Source organism: Oratosquilla oratoria, chromosome 14 (genome assembly GCF_046742065.1).
Source record: "Oratosquilla oratoria isolate Oo_2021 chromosome 14, ASM4674206v1, whole genome shotgun sequence".
Classification (NCBI taxonomy): domain Eukaryota; kingdom Metazoa; phylum Arthropoda; class Malacostraca; order Stomatopoda; family Squillidae; genus Oratosquilla; species Oratosquilla oratoria.
This window is the reverse complement of record NC_134790.1, coordinates 10,513,818-10,531,109: the sequence shown is the minus strand read 5'-3', so window position 1 is coordinate 10,531,109 and position 17,292 is coordinate 10,513,818. Positions and strand designations below refer to the sequence as shown.

Genomic DNA, 17,292 nt, shown 5'->3' with positions numbered 1-17,292 from the left:
CTTGTGGATGAAGAGCAGAGGTAGCAGAAAAGAGAGCATATAAAAAATGGTTACAAAGAGGAAATGGGGAAGCACAGAATGAAGAGGCTGGAAGCAAAACACAAAGAGAAGGTCAAGAGGAGAGCAGATGTAAGGTATTTGACAGAGACTTTTGAGAAGAATAAAAAAAAGACATTTTGGAAGGATGTAAAAAGAGTGGGCACCAAGTTAGATAGGGAGCAAGTAAATGGTGTACATCAACTGACTGTAATGGAATTGAGAGTATTAAGGGACGGAGAGGTAAACTTTTTTGGGGATTTGTTGAATGCAGAGGAGGATGGGGAGGGTTTGATTATAGCAGTGGGAGATGCAAAGAAAGTGATTGTGATGGGAAAGGAACATAATAAGACTGTAGGAAAAGAGGAGATACAAAGATCAGTAAGAGATGACATTTGGTAAGGACCTTGGTTTGATGGTTATTATATGGAGTGTTTGACAAAAGGAGAAGTTACAGTGGGTTGCCTTGTGTGATAGTTTAATGTGTGCCTAGGGGAGGGAAGGATTCAAGTGGACTGAAGGTGTGCATGTACAGTTTCACAATACATACATATACCAAAGGCTTTTTTCTCCCTTACATGGGAGGTAGCCAAAAGATAAAGGCATAGAAACCACTACTACCCATTCCATCCCCTACATACTCCACTCCCCTCTACCCTCTTTCCTCCCTCTTATCTTGGCACCTCCTGGTACATGAGAAAAAGAGAAACATGAGAAATAGGTATAATCAATTAATTAATAATTACCTCAAGTATCTCTTTTTCTGCATGAGGGGATGGATAAGGGGGGATTGCCAATTAAATGAAGTGGCCTTGCTGTGGATGTGCTGTGTCTTGCTACATTGCTTCTGATCCACGAGCCAAGATAAGAGGGAGTGGAGTATGTGGAGATGGAATGGGTGGGAGTGGGTTTTATGCCTTGTTTTTTTGGCTACCTCTCTTATAAGGGGGAAAAGCCATTGGTATATGTACCACAAAATGAAAATTCTGCAACCTACAGTGGCTGGCATATATTCTCAAGCCCTCCCACATGCATCTCTGAAAAGAAAATCTGGACTATTGTGTGTGCTATACTGGTATGGAACCATTTCCATGTCTCTGGCTAAAAGTGGTAGGGGAAGGGTAGAGGTTGCCAGTTGTCTGCTCTCCATATATGAAACAGTATAAGAAATACTGCTGAAGTTGATAAAGATCTTGGGCCCAGTTCAGAGACTGAGTCTCAGCCCTATCAGGTGAAAAGGTTGACAAGTTTTAAAAATAGGCAGCTTTTCTGTCCATCTTGCAGGACCACTTCTGAAATGTTCTCAAGTTAACATTAGGCAATTATAAATAATGAACACACCTCTAGTAAGATGTTTTCTGCTTCAGTTGAAAAATGCATTTCTTTATTGTTGAGCCAGTGCAAGACAAAGTTCTGTTCAGTGTCACCTGCACCTGTTGTGCCACTGATACTTGGTACTAATGGAATGTCTGTTTCAGCATTGATGGAAGCAGCCAGGTGAAAGTGGAAGCCTGCAAATCAACAGTTATTAGCAAGTAAAACTGACAAAGAAGAAAAGATAGATGCAATTATTTGTTAAATTTCCACACATATAAATTTGATGTCCCCATTTCATGGATATTCCATGCTTGCAAAATCCCAAAAATAGTAACAACAGTTTTTTACCCTTTTAACCCTGTAAACCACTGAATATATAAACAAATTTCTTAACCTCACTGAACTATAGCTTGAATTAAACTTTCACATCTTCAGATGATTCTTGTTTTACTGCTTCACATGAACCAATTGCTTATCAATATAAATGAGCAACACAAACTTCCTGAGGATCACTATATCAATCAATAGCCTCAAGAGGACTTCATACAGCCAATGCAAAAGTCACAGAATTTTTCAAAACTATATCTTAACCCAACATAACCTCAACAATGAATCCTAACAATACAGACACCATTAAATATTGCACGTGTCTGTTAAATGCAGATTCAAAATATGACTAAACAGTACAGATTACCTTACACCTAAGAAAAACAAAACTTTCCACAAAGCTTTAGAAACACATAAAAGCGCGTTTTTATTATTTAAGAGCAGCATGTGCACAAATATCAAGCTTGAAAATATTCATCAATATTTAATTACAGGAATAAAAGGTACTCCAACTGCAAAATAAAATGAAAATAGCCCCAACTGCAGAAAATAAGGAAAACTAAACATGTGTAAAAAAAAAAAAAAAAAAAAAAAAAAATAAATAAATAAATAAAGAATAAAATAAATAAATAAAATAAATCACAACTTCGATCTCTGAACACCTTTTTTTAATTCCATAACAGTTTATGGATGATGAAATACCAGATCTAATATCAAGCAGTTATTCTAACTTCTTTACATTTGACTCAACTTGTCCTTTTCTCTATCTTTGCACATTTTGATGAAATATCTACACTCTCCAGTTTTTATCTGATGAAACTACACAACTCTTTGATATTCTTTAAGAAATTCTGAATGCCACATAAAGCTTTTTCAACATGGTATTATATTCTAGACTGAGACTCTATAATTTCATCACCCAGACTTTATTCCCAAACAAGCTGGCACAACTACTACTTCATACAGTTCTTTTGCAGCTTCCACTGACATTATTATATTTCTCCAAACTCCTTATGGCACCTCCTACCTTCAATACTGAAGCAATACAATACCAACATAGAATTGGAATGACTTTAATTATCACATCCCCCAATGTGCACACTAAAAAAAAAAACAATAAAAAAACAACAACACAATGCTCAATCAACACTGCCTTATATTCACAATACAGACAGCAGTACATAATTTCTTCTTTGTGAAAGGAATGGATCAACTGTGATTCTGTTGCCACACACTTTGGGACCATGAGTTCCCTGCCAAAGAGATCTGAGGGAACAGACAAACTGACAGGTAACAGTGACTAGTAAAAAACTAGCACAAGATCAGGGAGAATTAATTAGTCAAGATTTGAGATGAACTGGGCGGATGTATCAAAGTCCCTCACATCATATACATGCAATACATACATGCACCACAGCCCCTTTCTCCCTGATGAGGGAGGTGGCTGAGTTAAAGCTCACAACCATATAAAAAACACTATAAAACCCATTTAATCACCCCTCCCATCTCACTTCAGGAATGATGGGTTGCCCTGTCCCATACAACACTGCTTGGGTATAAAGCACCAAGGCACAGGTCTCCTTAAGTAGGGCCTGACAGCTGGAGCTGGTTTACCCCCAATCACTTTATTATATGGTGAAACCCTCCTGATCTTCTCAATTATAAAACAGATGAAAAGAACATAGCTTAGGGTAACATCACCCCTATATTCATTCACAATCTTTCTCCATTATCATTTTACTATTATCATTATTATTATTATTATTATTGTGGGCAAAAGTAAGGTGATGAGATGTACAAGGGGAGAGAGTGACAGTAGGCTGGAAGTGAGCATTAAGGGTGAGAAACTGGAGGAAGTGGATAGTTTCAGATACTTGGGTGCGAATATGATAGGAAAGGGAGGAGTGGGGGTGGAGGTAGAATGTAGATTGAGAGGAGTGAGTAAATGCCTTGGTGGATTAAAAAGTGTAATGAGAAATAGACATCTGGGAATGGATGCTAAGAGGAGGTTATATGAAGTAGTGATTGTGCCAACAGCAATGTATGGGGCAGGAACATGGAACATGAGAGAGGAAGAGAGAAGGAGTTTGAATGTGTTTGAGATGAAATGTTTGAGAAGTATGATAGGGGTTACTAGGCTAGATAGAGTGAGAAATGAAGAGGTGAGGAGGAGAACAGGGGTGGAAAGGGAGCTGGGAGATAGGGTTGATGAAAGAGTATGAGGGTGGTTTGTACACATGGAAAGAATGAGTGAAGAAAGATTAGTAAAAGAAGTGTGGAAGGCGGAAGTGGAATGAGTGAATATGAGGGGGCGTCCTAGGATGAGATGGATGGATGGGGTGAAAGGTGCTTTACAAAAGAGAGGAATGTCTGTAGAGGAAGGACGGGAGAGGACAGAAGATAGGGGTGAATGGAGAAGGGTTGTGTATAGATGAGGCTGTGATGCATGAGGGGGAGTGGGTGGGGGATGGGGGTTGAGGAAGTATGTATGAGAAAAAATTTGACGCAGCCCGAAGGGATTTCTCCCCGTCTTCTCCTTTCCCGCATGAGGGGATGGAGAGGGGGGGTCGCCGAATTTATGAAGTGGCTTTGCTGTGGATGTGCTGTGTCTTGCAACACTGCTTCTGACCCAGGACAGTGGACAGGATGCAGGGATGATATGTCATCCAGGAGGTGCCAAGATAGGAGGGAGGGAGGAGGGGAGTGGAATATATGGGAAACGAAATGGGTGGGAGTGATTTCTATGCCTTTTTCTTTTTGGCTACCCCCCGTGTAAGGAGGAAAAAGCCTTTGGTATATGTATGTATGTATTATTTCTATATTTTGCATTCTTTCTTCACTGCTCAAACTGCATACCAATGCACCCAAAGCTCCTTTCACCCAGTCCATCCTCCTCATTCTCAGTTTTCCTCTCAACCTTATGCCACCTGCTTCTGTTTTCCATACAATCTCTGCTTGTCATTCTTCATTCACTGTTTCTATGTGACAAAACCACTTCAACACTGGTCTACCTTATCCAGCAGCTTTCTTCCCATGCTTATTCTCAATTTTATCTTCACATTTCTCACTATCCATTCTTGAAACACCTACCATATTTCTCAAATTTACTTAGTTGTATTTACCTTGTATTTTATGGGAAGGGGAGCTATGCTTGTGGTGTCCCACCTTTGTATCTCGCAGTGTCTAGTTTGTTCTTAAATTCACGAGTGGTTTTTGCACACACCATTTTTTCATCCAGTTTGTTCCAAGTGTCCACCACTCTATGTGGAAAACTGTTTTTCATCAGATCTCTTCTATAACTATGTTTTTTTATTTTCTTTCCATGTCCTCTTGTGATTCTCTTGTCCCAGTTTAACAAGTCCTCTCTATTGAGTACTTCTGTGCCCTTCATGATTCTGTAGATGGTCAGTAGGTTGCTCTCTCTCTTCTTTGCTCCAGAGTTGGTAACTCCAGTTTAGCCAGTCTCTCCTCATATGACAAGTTTGCAAGTGCAGGGGCCATTTTTGTGGCTGCTCTCTGGATTCTTTCTACATACATACATATACCAAGGCTTTTTCTCCCAAACAAGGGATGTAGCCAAAAAGGAAAAGGCATAAAATCATTCCCACCCAGTCCATCCCTGAATACACTCCACCCTCCCTCTTATCTTAGCACCTCCTGGATGACGGGTTATCCCTGCACCTTGTCCACTGCCCTGGGTCAGAAGCAGTGTCACAAGACACAGCACATCCACAGCAAGGCCGCTTCATTAAATCGGCGACCCCCACTCTCCGTCCCCCCATGCATGAAAGGAGAAGATGGGGAGAAATCCCTTCGGGCTGTGTCAAATTTTGCTCACACATACTACCTCACCCCCCATTCCACCTCATGCATATACAACCATTCTCCATTCACCCCTGTCTTCTGTCCCCTCCTGTCCTTCCTCAACAGACATTCCTCTCTTCCCCAAAGCCCCCTTCACCCCATCCATCCACCTCATCCTAGGACGTCCCCTCATGTTCACTTCCTCCACATCTGCCTTCCATACCTCTTTTACTAGTCTTTCTTCACTCATTCTTTCCATGTGTCCAAACCATCCTAATACTCTTTCATCAACCCTATCTCCCAACTCCCTTTCCACCCCCGTTCTTCTCCTCAGCTCCTCATTTCTCACTCTATCTAGCCTAGTAACCCCCATCATACTTCTCAGACACCTCATCTCAAACACATTCAAACTCCTTCTCTCTTCCTCTCTTATGTTCCATGTTTCTGCCCCATACAGTGCTGTTGGCACAATCACTCCTTCATACAGTCTCCTCTTAGCATCCATCCCCAAATGTCTATTCCTCATTACACTCTTCAATCCACCAAGGCATTTACTCACTTCTCTCAATCTACATTCTACCTCCACCTTCACTCCACCTTTTCCTGCCACATGACTACATGATTTCCAGAACACATGACTACATAATATATCTAGCTCGTTATTATTTAGATGATGGCTTTTTTTACTTAGTCATTTTAGATATGTATTTGACAGCAGCTCTGTGGAATGTGCATGTGTGAGAGAAGAGGGATAATGCATCAGCTCATGCCATAGTGTGAGTAGGGACGCTGTGGCATGAGCTGATAAGGTCACACTGATAAGGCCTAGACTAGAATATGAGGCAACATTGTGATCACCCAGTACCAAAAAAGAATATAAAGAAAATAGAAAGAATCCAGAGAGCACCAACAAAAATGGCACCTGCACTTGCAAACTTGTCATATGAGGAGAGATTGGCTAAACTGGAGTTACTGACTCTGGAGCAAAGAAGAGAGAGAGGTGACCTACTGACCATCTACAGAATCATGAAAGGCACAGAAATACTTGATAGAGAGGACTTGTTCAACTAGGACAGGAGAAGCACAAGAGGACATGGAAAGAAAATAAAAAAAAACACAGCTACAGAAGAAATCTGAAGAAAAACAGTTTTCCACATAGAGTGGTGGACACATGGAACAAACTGGACAATGAAATAGTGTGCGCAAAAACCATTCATGAGTTTAAGAACAAACTAGACACTGCGAGATACAAAGGTGGGACACCACGAGTGTAGCTCCCCTTCCCACAAAATACAATTAGGTAAATACAACCTGTCACCTGACAGACATATCAGGAGGATTGTGGGAGAGACATATGGACTACTGCAGAAGATTAAAGTGGCATTCCATTATATGAAGGAAGGGATGATGAAAAAGCTCATCGAAACCCTGATATGTCCAAAATGAAAAAATAAAAAAGTGTATGAAGCTGACTGATGTCCTTAAATTGAGTATATAAAACTGAGAAATCTCTTGGTTTACAATAGAAAGGTAACATGAGGTCATGGAACTAAACTAAAGAAGACCACTGATCTCAACTGAAGTCAAAAACCATCAACTCCTCTAACAGTTTTCAAGCTGATACAGCCAGTTCCAAATTCCAAAACAGGCAAGTATATTTGGAGAAAAAGAGACTGGATACCGTGAGCACTGCTCTTCTCCTGTGTATTACAATTAGGTGAATACAACTTGGTAAATGCATGCACACACACACAAAAAAAAGGCAAAATCATCATGAATATCAAAGTTATATGAGGTATAACACTCCTCCAGCTGACAGACTGGGGCCTTAGTACTCCTACAAGAGTAACACCACAAAAGCACACAAAAATAAAGGCGTAGTAGTTAATACCTATAGTTGATACTCCAGTCACATACTTTAGTATATTGTTTATTCTATATCTACTTCTTCCCCTGTTTCTCAATTCCTGTGCAGATCGTCTGAAGGTGCTGCTGTTGTCCTCTACTCCATCAAACTCAACTGAATCACTCCCTTTATATGTATTCAAATAAACACAAACCATAAAAAATCTGCATACCAACATACATGTATAAAATGAAGTTTTACTTTATAAATACCTAATAAAAGCATTCATTTTTGGCTACAAGCAAACCCTGTCATATGGTACTGTCAATATATATATGCAGGAGAACTAAGATCAAAATTTTCCAGTCGCTTGTGTTCCCTGTCTTGCTGTGTGGTTGTGAGATATGGACAGAAAGTGCTGACTTGAAGAGGTAGCTTATCTTAATGTCTTTGGTACCAAATGCCTTTGGAGAATCATGGGATTTCACTGGGATGACTGTATCAAACCAGAAACTGTATGGTGAAAATCAGTCTAGGTCTGTTTCCAGCATTATTTGTAAATGTCAACTCTGGTTATATGAGCATGTGGCAGGTTATCTTGATGTTGATCTCACTCACAGGGTTGTCTCCACAAAAGACAACCAACAATAGAGGAGATGAAGTTGATCATCTGTTGAGAGTTGTTTGAGTGGGAAGGGTGGTTGCATGGGAGCTTGATCTGATGGATCGTGGGGACCAGTGACAGAGTGTGAGTGAAGCAATGTCCACTCTGGTGTATGGTCCTAAGTGAAGACAAAAAGAACCCATCTCTGCTAATGCCATATTTGCTATATGAATGCTGAAAGATCAGTTTTCCTTGAAAGCAACCAGATCATATGACAAGGTTTACCTGTACTGTGCTGTGCTGTGCTGCGATGTGCTCTTACAAAATTGCAGATACTGTGCAGAACTCTTAACAAACAGTGATGGTGCAGTGCTCTGAACCAACCATGACAGATTAAACAAACATGTTATCTCGGTGCACTTCCTACAAGATTCATATTGCCAAGTCAAACAAGTCAACTGCAGATGGTACTTTTGTAAACAATTTGAAGGCCATCAATTGGAAATATCAACCAGCAAGCACCACTACTGAAACTTTAAGATTTACCTACTTGAGTCCTATAGTTAAAGTCTAGAATCTACTTACTGGATATTCTTTTATTATGCTCATCTATGATACCTTGGAAAGGAACAAGGGGCTTATAATGCAAGGGCACAGGGTTGGGTGGTTGCAGGGATACTCTTATTCCCTGAATACAGGTTCTATAGACAAAACAAAATCATTGTGATTGGAATTCTATCATCTTTACAGCAATATGATAGGACTCTAAACTTAATATTTACAATACTTAAGTTTAAAACTGTAAGTCTGACCTATCAGCAAAAATATCCTCTCTTCCATTCAAACATAAAACTATACAATCTAGCTATACCTTTTGACTTATTACAGTGATTCTTCCATGAAACATGCAAACATTGATATGAAATATATACCTTGGCTTCATGCTGACCCCTTGTGGTGGTCAGAAGAAGCTGACTGAAAACCTAAACGCTCCACTTACCAGGAGTCATTCCACTGGCATGAACACCGTACTGGTGGAAGTCGTGGACTGAGTACGAGGATGGGAGAGTAGGCAGAGGTTCTATTCCTCCTAAACAGGAGGACATTCCACCTCCACCAACATAAAGCCCACCTCCACCTTTCACTTGACGTCGGATGTGGAAACAGGCTCTGTAATACAATTTTGATTCATTTAAACCTTCAGGAAAAAGAATACACTGCAAAATTAATCAGCAACTACCAGTGAAAATTAAATGTTGGGAAAAAATAAAAAGTCCCTTTATCATATAATTCATCTGGGAAGGGCCAACAATTCATACTGGTCGTCCTTAATCACTCCCTCTCTTTCCCTCCTAATCCTGTCAATTAACATATCCTCATACACCTTACTGACCACATTCAATAGACTCAGGAATTACAATCAAGAAATGTTCTTTTGTTGCATTAATAAGACATACAGATAGAGAAAAGTCCATTCTTACTTGATATGTTTGAGTCTCTGCATAAAGCGGTGTTTGTGCCGATGTGTTCTGAACCGGGGATTCTGTGCAGCCACTGGGTCCAGGTGATTGAGTGACACTAAGCCATCATCTGGAAGCACTGTTTCTACCCATACACGGCAAATGTTGTCCCGACATGATGTAACTAGCATATTACTAACACTTCCCCTGAAAATTCAGAAAAGTCCTTTCTAAGAATGTATGGGATAATACTAACATAAAATAACATAAAATCTACATAAAATGTAAATGAAGCAGTGGGGGTAAACCAGCTTTGTCAGTTGGGTCCCGCTGTGGAGATATTGTCTTGCTGCACCGCTTCCAGCCCAGTAGGGATGGTCCTTCATCCACAAGTAGCTAAGAGATCTTTAAAAGGGAAACATGTGTTGGATGGGTGTGGTATGGGTGGATGGTGGGTGCATCCCTTGACTGGCTACCTCCCTTACATGGGGGAAGAAGCCTTGTGATTTGTGGGCTGATGGTCATATGAGTATAAAAAATGAGACCCCATATATGTTTATATGGATGCCATAAGGAGTGTCTGAAAAAGGGAGGTGAATTAATAATGGACTGGCTAGTGAGGTTGTTTAATATGTGTCTAAAGGAGGGTAGAGTGCCACAGGGCTGGAGGAGTGCCTGTATAGTTCAGCTTTACAGGGGAAAAGGGGACAAATAAGTGTAGTAGTGTCAGAAGGATCAGTCTGTTGAGTGTAATTGGGAAAGCTTATGGGTTTTAATTGAGAGGATTAGCGGAGGAACTGAGGGAGTAATTGGTGAGGAAAAGTGTGGGTTTAGGAAAGGCAGGTGTTGTGTGGATCAGATTTTTGTGGTAAGACAGATATGTGAGAAAGCTTTAGGAAAAGGTAAGGATGTTTTTTGGGCCTTTATAGATTTGGAAAAGGCTTATGATTGGGTAGAAAGGAAGGCACTGTGGGAGTTTTGCTAATACATGGGAGTGGGGAAAAACTGTTACAGGCAGTCAGGTTTTATGAGAGTAGTAGGGCTGTTAAAATGGGAAATAGAGAGAGCAAGTGGTTTGAGGTTAAGGTGGGACTGTGTCAGAGATGTGTCATGTCACCAAGGCTGTTCAGTATGTACATGGTGGTGCAGAAGGTAAAGGCAAGGGTAATGGGCAGGGGACTGGAGATGGTTAAAAAAAATTGAGAAAAGTGGGAGGTGAGCCAGTTGTTTGCTGACAACACTGTGCTTTTGGCCGGATCAGAGGAGGGATTAACCCCTTCAATATGGGCCAAAATCTTGCGGGCAGCATTAGCCGCCAGACATGCAATGTTGTGTCATAATACTCGCATTATAATAAATAAAGTTACCACTGTATTGCTTGTTCTCTTTCACCTGTGAATTTTGATAACCATAGAAAATATGATGAAGCCAGTTTACAGAGTATGGGGGTCACGCAGGTACAACTACAATACAGATGCTCCTCTACTTACGTTCATTCATTTTACGTTTTTTCGATTTTACATTTGAACTGCCTGTAAAAAATAAAAAATTGTAAAAAAAAAAAAAAAAAAAAAAATTGTGAATTTTTTAGTTTAGCGCGCTCTCCGTAGTTCAAACGATACTTATGCATGACGCTGCGTCCATTATTTACATGGTACAAACGACAGACTGAACGTGCCTTGCCTCATCATCCTCCTCCACCATATCAATTTATGTTGCTTGAATTGAATTTATTTGAAATTAATGTTATCATTTTACAATGTTATGTGTATAATTAATGATTTAGGGGTGTTTTATAAGATACGGTAATAGAATTTGCGGATGTATGGTACAGTAACAACTTACGTTCATTTTCAACTTACGTTCAGCCGTTCGGAACGTAACTAAAATGTAAGTTGAGGAGCATCTGTATATATAATCAAGACGCCGACATCGGCATCCTTCGTACCCACTTGCTCCTCATGACGCCTACGTAGGCGTCATCGTATCGAAGGGGTTAAGGGAATTAGTGATTGAGTTTGGAAAGGTATGCGATAGGAGAAAGTAAATGTGGGTAAAAGAAAGGTGATGACATGTACAAGGGTAGAGGATGGTAGAAAGTTGGAAGTAAGTCTTAAAGTAGAGAGGCTGGAGGAAGTGGATAACTTTAGGTATTTGGGGTCGCATGTGGTCAATTTCATTGTATTTTTTTTCATGGCTGTATGTACTGATTTGTACTATACAGGAAAGGAGCAATGCATGCTGGGTTCTGTATCCGTCTCTCCAATTTATCATATCCAGTCTCAAGTTCGTTTATGATTCAAACTTAATCTATATCCCTGATTTCCAATTATAACATTTAGATTAGAATTCATGTATTGTTCCAGCTTAGGCTATATCCTCTTCTATGGTATTTCAAGTATCTATACACCTATATGGGAAACTGCATTCCTTTACATCCTTTAAACTAGTCTTTCTTAATTTGTTCTCATGACCTCTTAAGCCCTCCTATCCTTAATCAAATGCTGTTAAAGTAGTACATTCCCTTTAGCAACCTAAACACTGTACATATATATATATACATATACCAAGGGCTTTTTCCCCCTTACAAGGGAGGTAGCCAAAAAACAAAGGCATAAAAATCATTCCTAAACACTGTAACCATGTAATTTCTTTCTCTTCAATCATTCAAAGTTGGTAAACCCAGTGTTTTTAGTCTCTCCTCATATCGTTCATATATGTACTTTGTAAATCAAAGGTGACTCACTTGGGCATGTATTTACTGGTTGTCCTCCAGGAAAACCCTGTTACTGCCCCTGGATGTGGTAGGTAGATATAGCCAAAACTTATTGCTGTCCGTGTCAAATCACTTGCAAGACTTGTGCCTTCATGGGGTCGGACCGGATGAACCACTGTGAAAGGAAAATGAAGAGAGAAATGAATAACCATGAAAAACATTCATTACAAAGAAACACTAAACAACTCATGCGTCTTTCCTAGTATAAAAAAAAAAAAAAGTTATGCGTCTTTCCTGGTATGACAAAAAAAAAAAAAAAAAAAAAAAAAAAAAAAAGAGTGTGTAAGAGTCCTTCCGCCCACGGACGATTTCTTTCAAGGAACAACGGGCCTCCTTACCCAAGAGAAGCCCTATGAGGCCCATCGAAGAACGACCCATTCACCGCGTGGACCCAGCTGCGCATCAGAGGTCACCTTGTGACCTCCTTCTCCATAGATCTTTCAAGATTACCAAACAAACATGGGAACTCGCTCAATCCAGGGTCAGAGTTCACACCTACGGCTCTGGCTCCCCTCTGGCACCTCAAGACATTCTATTGGCTGCCCTTCTCGGGGGGCACGCCCCTTTTTTATTTCAATTGGCTGCCTTCTTATGGGCACGCCCATTTCTTAATTAGATTAAGTTTAGCTAGGAAAATCTGGCACCTCGAAAGTTGACTTCGGAGCTGCCAGACGAAGATTGTGGCAGATCAGGCTCACCCCAATAAACCGGAAAAACCTATCCGCGTTTTCCACCAAAACCCCCTCCAACAAGAGGAGAAACATGGGGAAAGAAAGGAAGGTGAAACTGGAGGTCAGAAGGAGCTTTTATCCTTGTGGAGACTCTTGTGCTGCTACTTGGATGTACAGTAGTGGTCTAGAGTTCATACAAGAAGGGACAGAAAATCAAATCTCTAATAAACCAATGGTTAATAGGCCCTAGAAATAGGTGACACATCACACTAAGAGGTTGGAAACCCCTAGATTATTTGTTTTAAATTATGGAAAAGAGGATATGATCATGTACAAATGTACAAGAAGGAAATTTATACATAAAGATGGCTAAGTCCAGTACACAATGACTGCTAAACTTTGAAAAAATGAAGGGAAGAAAAATGTTAAGCAGTCTAATTTCCCAAACAGTGCAAATGAAAATTGGAACGCACCTTCAGCAAGGTGGAAAGTGAGTAGTATTTGCTTTTAAACATGCAAGTTGAATCTATGTACAGTACTAAATCGACAAGTAACTGAAGAGTATAAGAAAAAAAATCCAACTATACTTCACCTACCATGCTTATTGTCATACCAAATCTTGACAAGACGGTCACATGACGAAGCTGTTGCAAAGAGTGTACCATCCGGGGAAAAAGAGAGGAAGACTGTTGGAGTGGCTGTCACGCAGGTCCAAATGCATGACCAACTCAATTCATCTTCCTCCTTCTCATCTCCAAGATCAAAGTGGACTGGACCTTTGATTCAGGAAGAAACAAAAGAAAGATAAACATTCAAAACATGATATATGCTATACAATCCCAAAATAATATTTTCTTTTTTAACCTACAAGCTGCTACCTGCAAAGAATAATGGCTAGGCACACAGGAAGGAATACCCTCACCCATTTCATTTCTATCACATTCACCCTTTCCACTCCTTTCTACTTAAACCACATTTCTTCTCTATCAACATTACTAGTTCATCTCCTTTAATGAAATTATCATCAACTCAGTCTACACATTCTTCTTCAACTTGTAACACCCTTCCATCCCAGACCAATAGATATTCCCAGTTCCTCATTTTGTTCCAATCCCCTCACCCCTTGCACTGTTGGGCCTTGTATCAAATGTGTTCAAGTAAAATAAGAAGAGTCTGCATGTACCACATACTACTGGGAAAAGTTAAAATAAATAAATGAATACATACAAAAATAGAAAATTAAAAATCAAACAAAATAAATAGATATATATATCAAAAGTTTATTAATTCTTTCCTACCAGGATCATCCCCACCCATCTTGAGAGCAGGGGAAGCCCAGAGCTGCAGTGCATCGCCAGCTGTCAAGAGCCTTGTGCCTTCCAAGTTCCAGGATAAGGTGTTGATGTAACATTGTGCTTCAATCATGCCAGTCTGAATCCAACAATAGTCAAGCCTCTGTGGGGAAAACCATTACAAATGTAATTTCAATCAACTAGTCAAAATAAAATTGTAGGGGAATGGCTATGACTCTCCCTATTTGTGGGTTTGTGATGGGAAAGGCAATCACCACACAGAAAATACCAAACACCTCATCCTACAATGCCCCACACTACAGTCCCTAGACAACAACACAATATTTATTTCCTGAATGACCTATGGGCCTGCATGATAGCTGTTGCTGGTTACATGGGAACAACAGATATCCTGCAAAAGAGACCTGGGGGAAAGAATTGATCAATTGATTCTATCCAGAAATCTGGAGACTGAGCCATTAAATGGACATGGATGTGGTACAGATATGGATTAGAGTAATAAGGAAGGGATTGGTGGCATGTTTGTAAGAAGGAATATGAAAGTGTTAGTACTGAGTGAAACTAAACAAAAAAGGAAAGGTATGTTAAAGTTTGGGAGCATGGAGGGTAGGATGTCAGGAATGGCGAGGAGGTAGTGTTGAAGTTGAATGAGTGAATAAATAAATAAATATAATTTTGCCTGGCATGCTATACAAATTTACATCGTATGATGTCTTCATTTTCATGGTATAATTGTTTTGCTCTACATTTCTCTCACTATCAGGTCCATATGCACTTACAACGAACATCTCTTATCCCAGTTTCACCTTCATCCAGATCAACCTTGAAGATACTTTCTTTCACTCTACCACATGCTTTCCTTTCTCCTCACTTACTAGCAAAGCCACCTCTTCCCTCACTTGTCCTCTCTTAACTCCTGACACCCTCCCCACTACATTCCAACACTCAAACTCACCCCTCTCTTTCAGCTTAGTTTCACTTAATGCCACCTTGCCAATCCACCTTACTTCTTACAAACACACTGCCTACCTCTTCTCTTTTACTTTTGTCTGTACCACACCTATGCACATTAAAAGACATAAACCTTTGGATACTGGTTGGAAATCTCCCAGGCCCACTTATGCCTTGACTTCTCATAGAAATAGGGTTACAGAGAGCAGGATACTTAGTCCCATCACTGTCTCCTTTTAGCCATACACACACAGGTCACCATGAGCATAGCTCCCTTTCTGTATAATACAACTAGGTAAATATGCACACACACACACACACACACTTGTGAAAATGAAAAGAGGAAAATTAATGATACTACCAATTGTGAAAACCTATAAAAAAGAGATGAATAACAAAATACAAGAAATGAATGGAAGGAACACAGAGAAAATGAAGAAATTGCCTTTAAAGAAATAGTCCAACAAATTCAGGAAAATACAAAAGATACAATCATTCAACTTATTAAAGAAAAGGCAAATTGGGTAAGAGATGCAGTGTGTAGAAAAAAATGTATTGTGGTATATGGCCGATGAGAAAAACATGGTCTGGCAAGGTACATGAGAGAAAAAGAAACAGCAATTGTAATCTTAAAAGAAATTAAGGATGGGGACTGGGAAGTAGAGAAAGACATAGATGATGTGTATAGGATAGGACATTATTCTAAGGAAAAAAAATCGACCCCTAATGATAAAACTAAGATCACAAATGGTAGAAGACATATTAGAAAAAGTAAATTAGCAAGGAGTGAACATTACAATAAGATATGGATAAAAAGAGAAATGAGTGTTGAGGAATTAGAAAAAGAGAACACTAAAAGATGAAGCTAAAAAAAAAAAAAAAAAAGTGAAGAGAACAAAGACCGAAAGCATGGAATTCTATTGGATGGTAATCTACATGAGACTGAGAAAATGGTACATAAGAATGGGCAAAGTAAAAACAGAAAAAAGATGGAGGAAAAAAAAAAAAAAAAAAAGTGGACTATACTAACATTGACGGATTAATTTCAGGACTGAAAGAACTAAATAATTACCTGTTAGAAGAAAAACTAGACATAATGGGAATTGTGGAGAGGAAATCAAGGGGTTCAATACCACCCATCAATGTTGGACAAGGGCTATACAATTACTGGATTAAAAACAGAAACATGAGCAGGGAGGTGGAATCATGTTCTTGGCCCAGAAAAACTTGAATGTGACAAAAATTACGGAGGGCAAAAGCAATGTAGAACTGATCATGATAAAAGTCAAAGACAAGGACATGAAAAGTAGAAAGTTTGTGGTGATTTATGTGCTCCCAAAAATGAGCACTTGGAAAGAGAATGAGCATATGAAAATGCTAGAAGATACAAGGCATTCATTAAATGAGATATTAATGGGCGGAGGTAACCTGGTAATTACAGGGGACTTTAACTGCAGAGAAATTTGTTGGGAGGACATGACTGAATGGTGGAGATGGAGGTGGTGGTGCTCACAAGTTTTTGAAATGGGTGGAATATACAATGACACAGTGGGTCAGTGAAAACACCAGATACAGAATGAGGAATCGTTGAGACTGGGTTTAATATTTACAACGGAACCTGAAATTGTGGACAAAATTGAATACATGACAGCACTTGGAAGGACTGACCATATACTTATAGAGACTGAACTAAAGGAAGAAATATATATGGATAGAAGATACAAGGCATTCATTAAATGAGATATTAATGGGAAGAGGTAACCTGGTAATTACAGGGGACTTTAACTGCAGAGAAATTTGTTGGGAGGACATGACTGAATGGTGGAGAAGTCATGTGGGATAATGTATCACTGGACATGACCATGGAATATACAATGACACAGTGGGTCAGTGAAAACACCAGATACAGAATGAGGAATTGCTGAGACTGGATTTAATATTTACAACGGAACCTGAAATTGTGGACAAAATTGAATACAAGACACCACTTGGAAGGAGTGACCATATACTTATAGAGACTGAACTAAAGGAAGAAATATATATGGAGAGAAATGAAAAGCATAGGAAAGGAAGATTGATGTACAACAAAATGGACTTTGGAAAATTAAAGAAATTCTTTCAGAATGCAAATTGGGAAAAATTCTACATGGAAGAGACAAAAGTGGAAGAGAAATGGGATATCTTGAT

The 17,292-nt window shown here is 39.5% G+C and overlaps 1 protein-coding gene across 8 annotated transcripts in view; it reads right to left on the bottom strand.

The window, feature by feature from the left end:
• Positions 1–17,292, bottom strand: part of Rbcn-3A (rabconnectin-3 alpha) — a 146,878-nt gene that overhangs the window by 124,750 nt on the left and 4,836 nt on the right. For 6 of the 8 annotated variants that reach the window (XM_076197637.1, XM_076197642.1, XM_076197641.1 and 3 more), the window contains exons 4-10: positions 14,140–14,296; positions 13,438–13,617; positions 12,141–12,285; positions 9,416–9,601; positions 8,935–9,104; positions 7,376–7,516; positions 1,378–1,547 (exon numbers count right to left, since the gene is read on the bottom strand). In XM_076197637.1, coding sequence (XP_076053752.1) covers positions 1,378–1,547; positions 7,376–7,516; positions 8,935–9,104; positions 9,416–9,601; positions 12,141–12,285; positions 13,438–13,617; positions 14,140–14,296 — 1,149 coding nt within the window. The remainder of the gene's footprint in view (positions 1–1,377; positions 1,548–7,375; positions 7,517–8,934; positions 9,105–9,415; positions 9,602–12,140; positions 12,286–13,437; positions 13,618–14,139; positions 14,297–17,292) is intronic. The other 2 variants (XM_076197644.1, XM_076197645.1) reach the window with 1 other exon arrangement.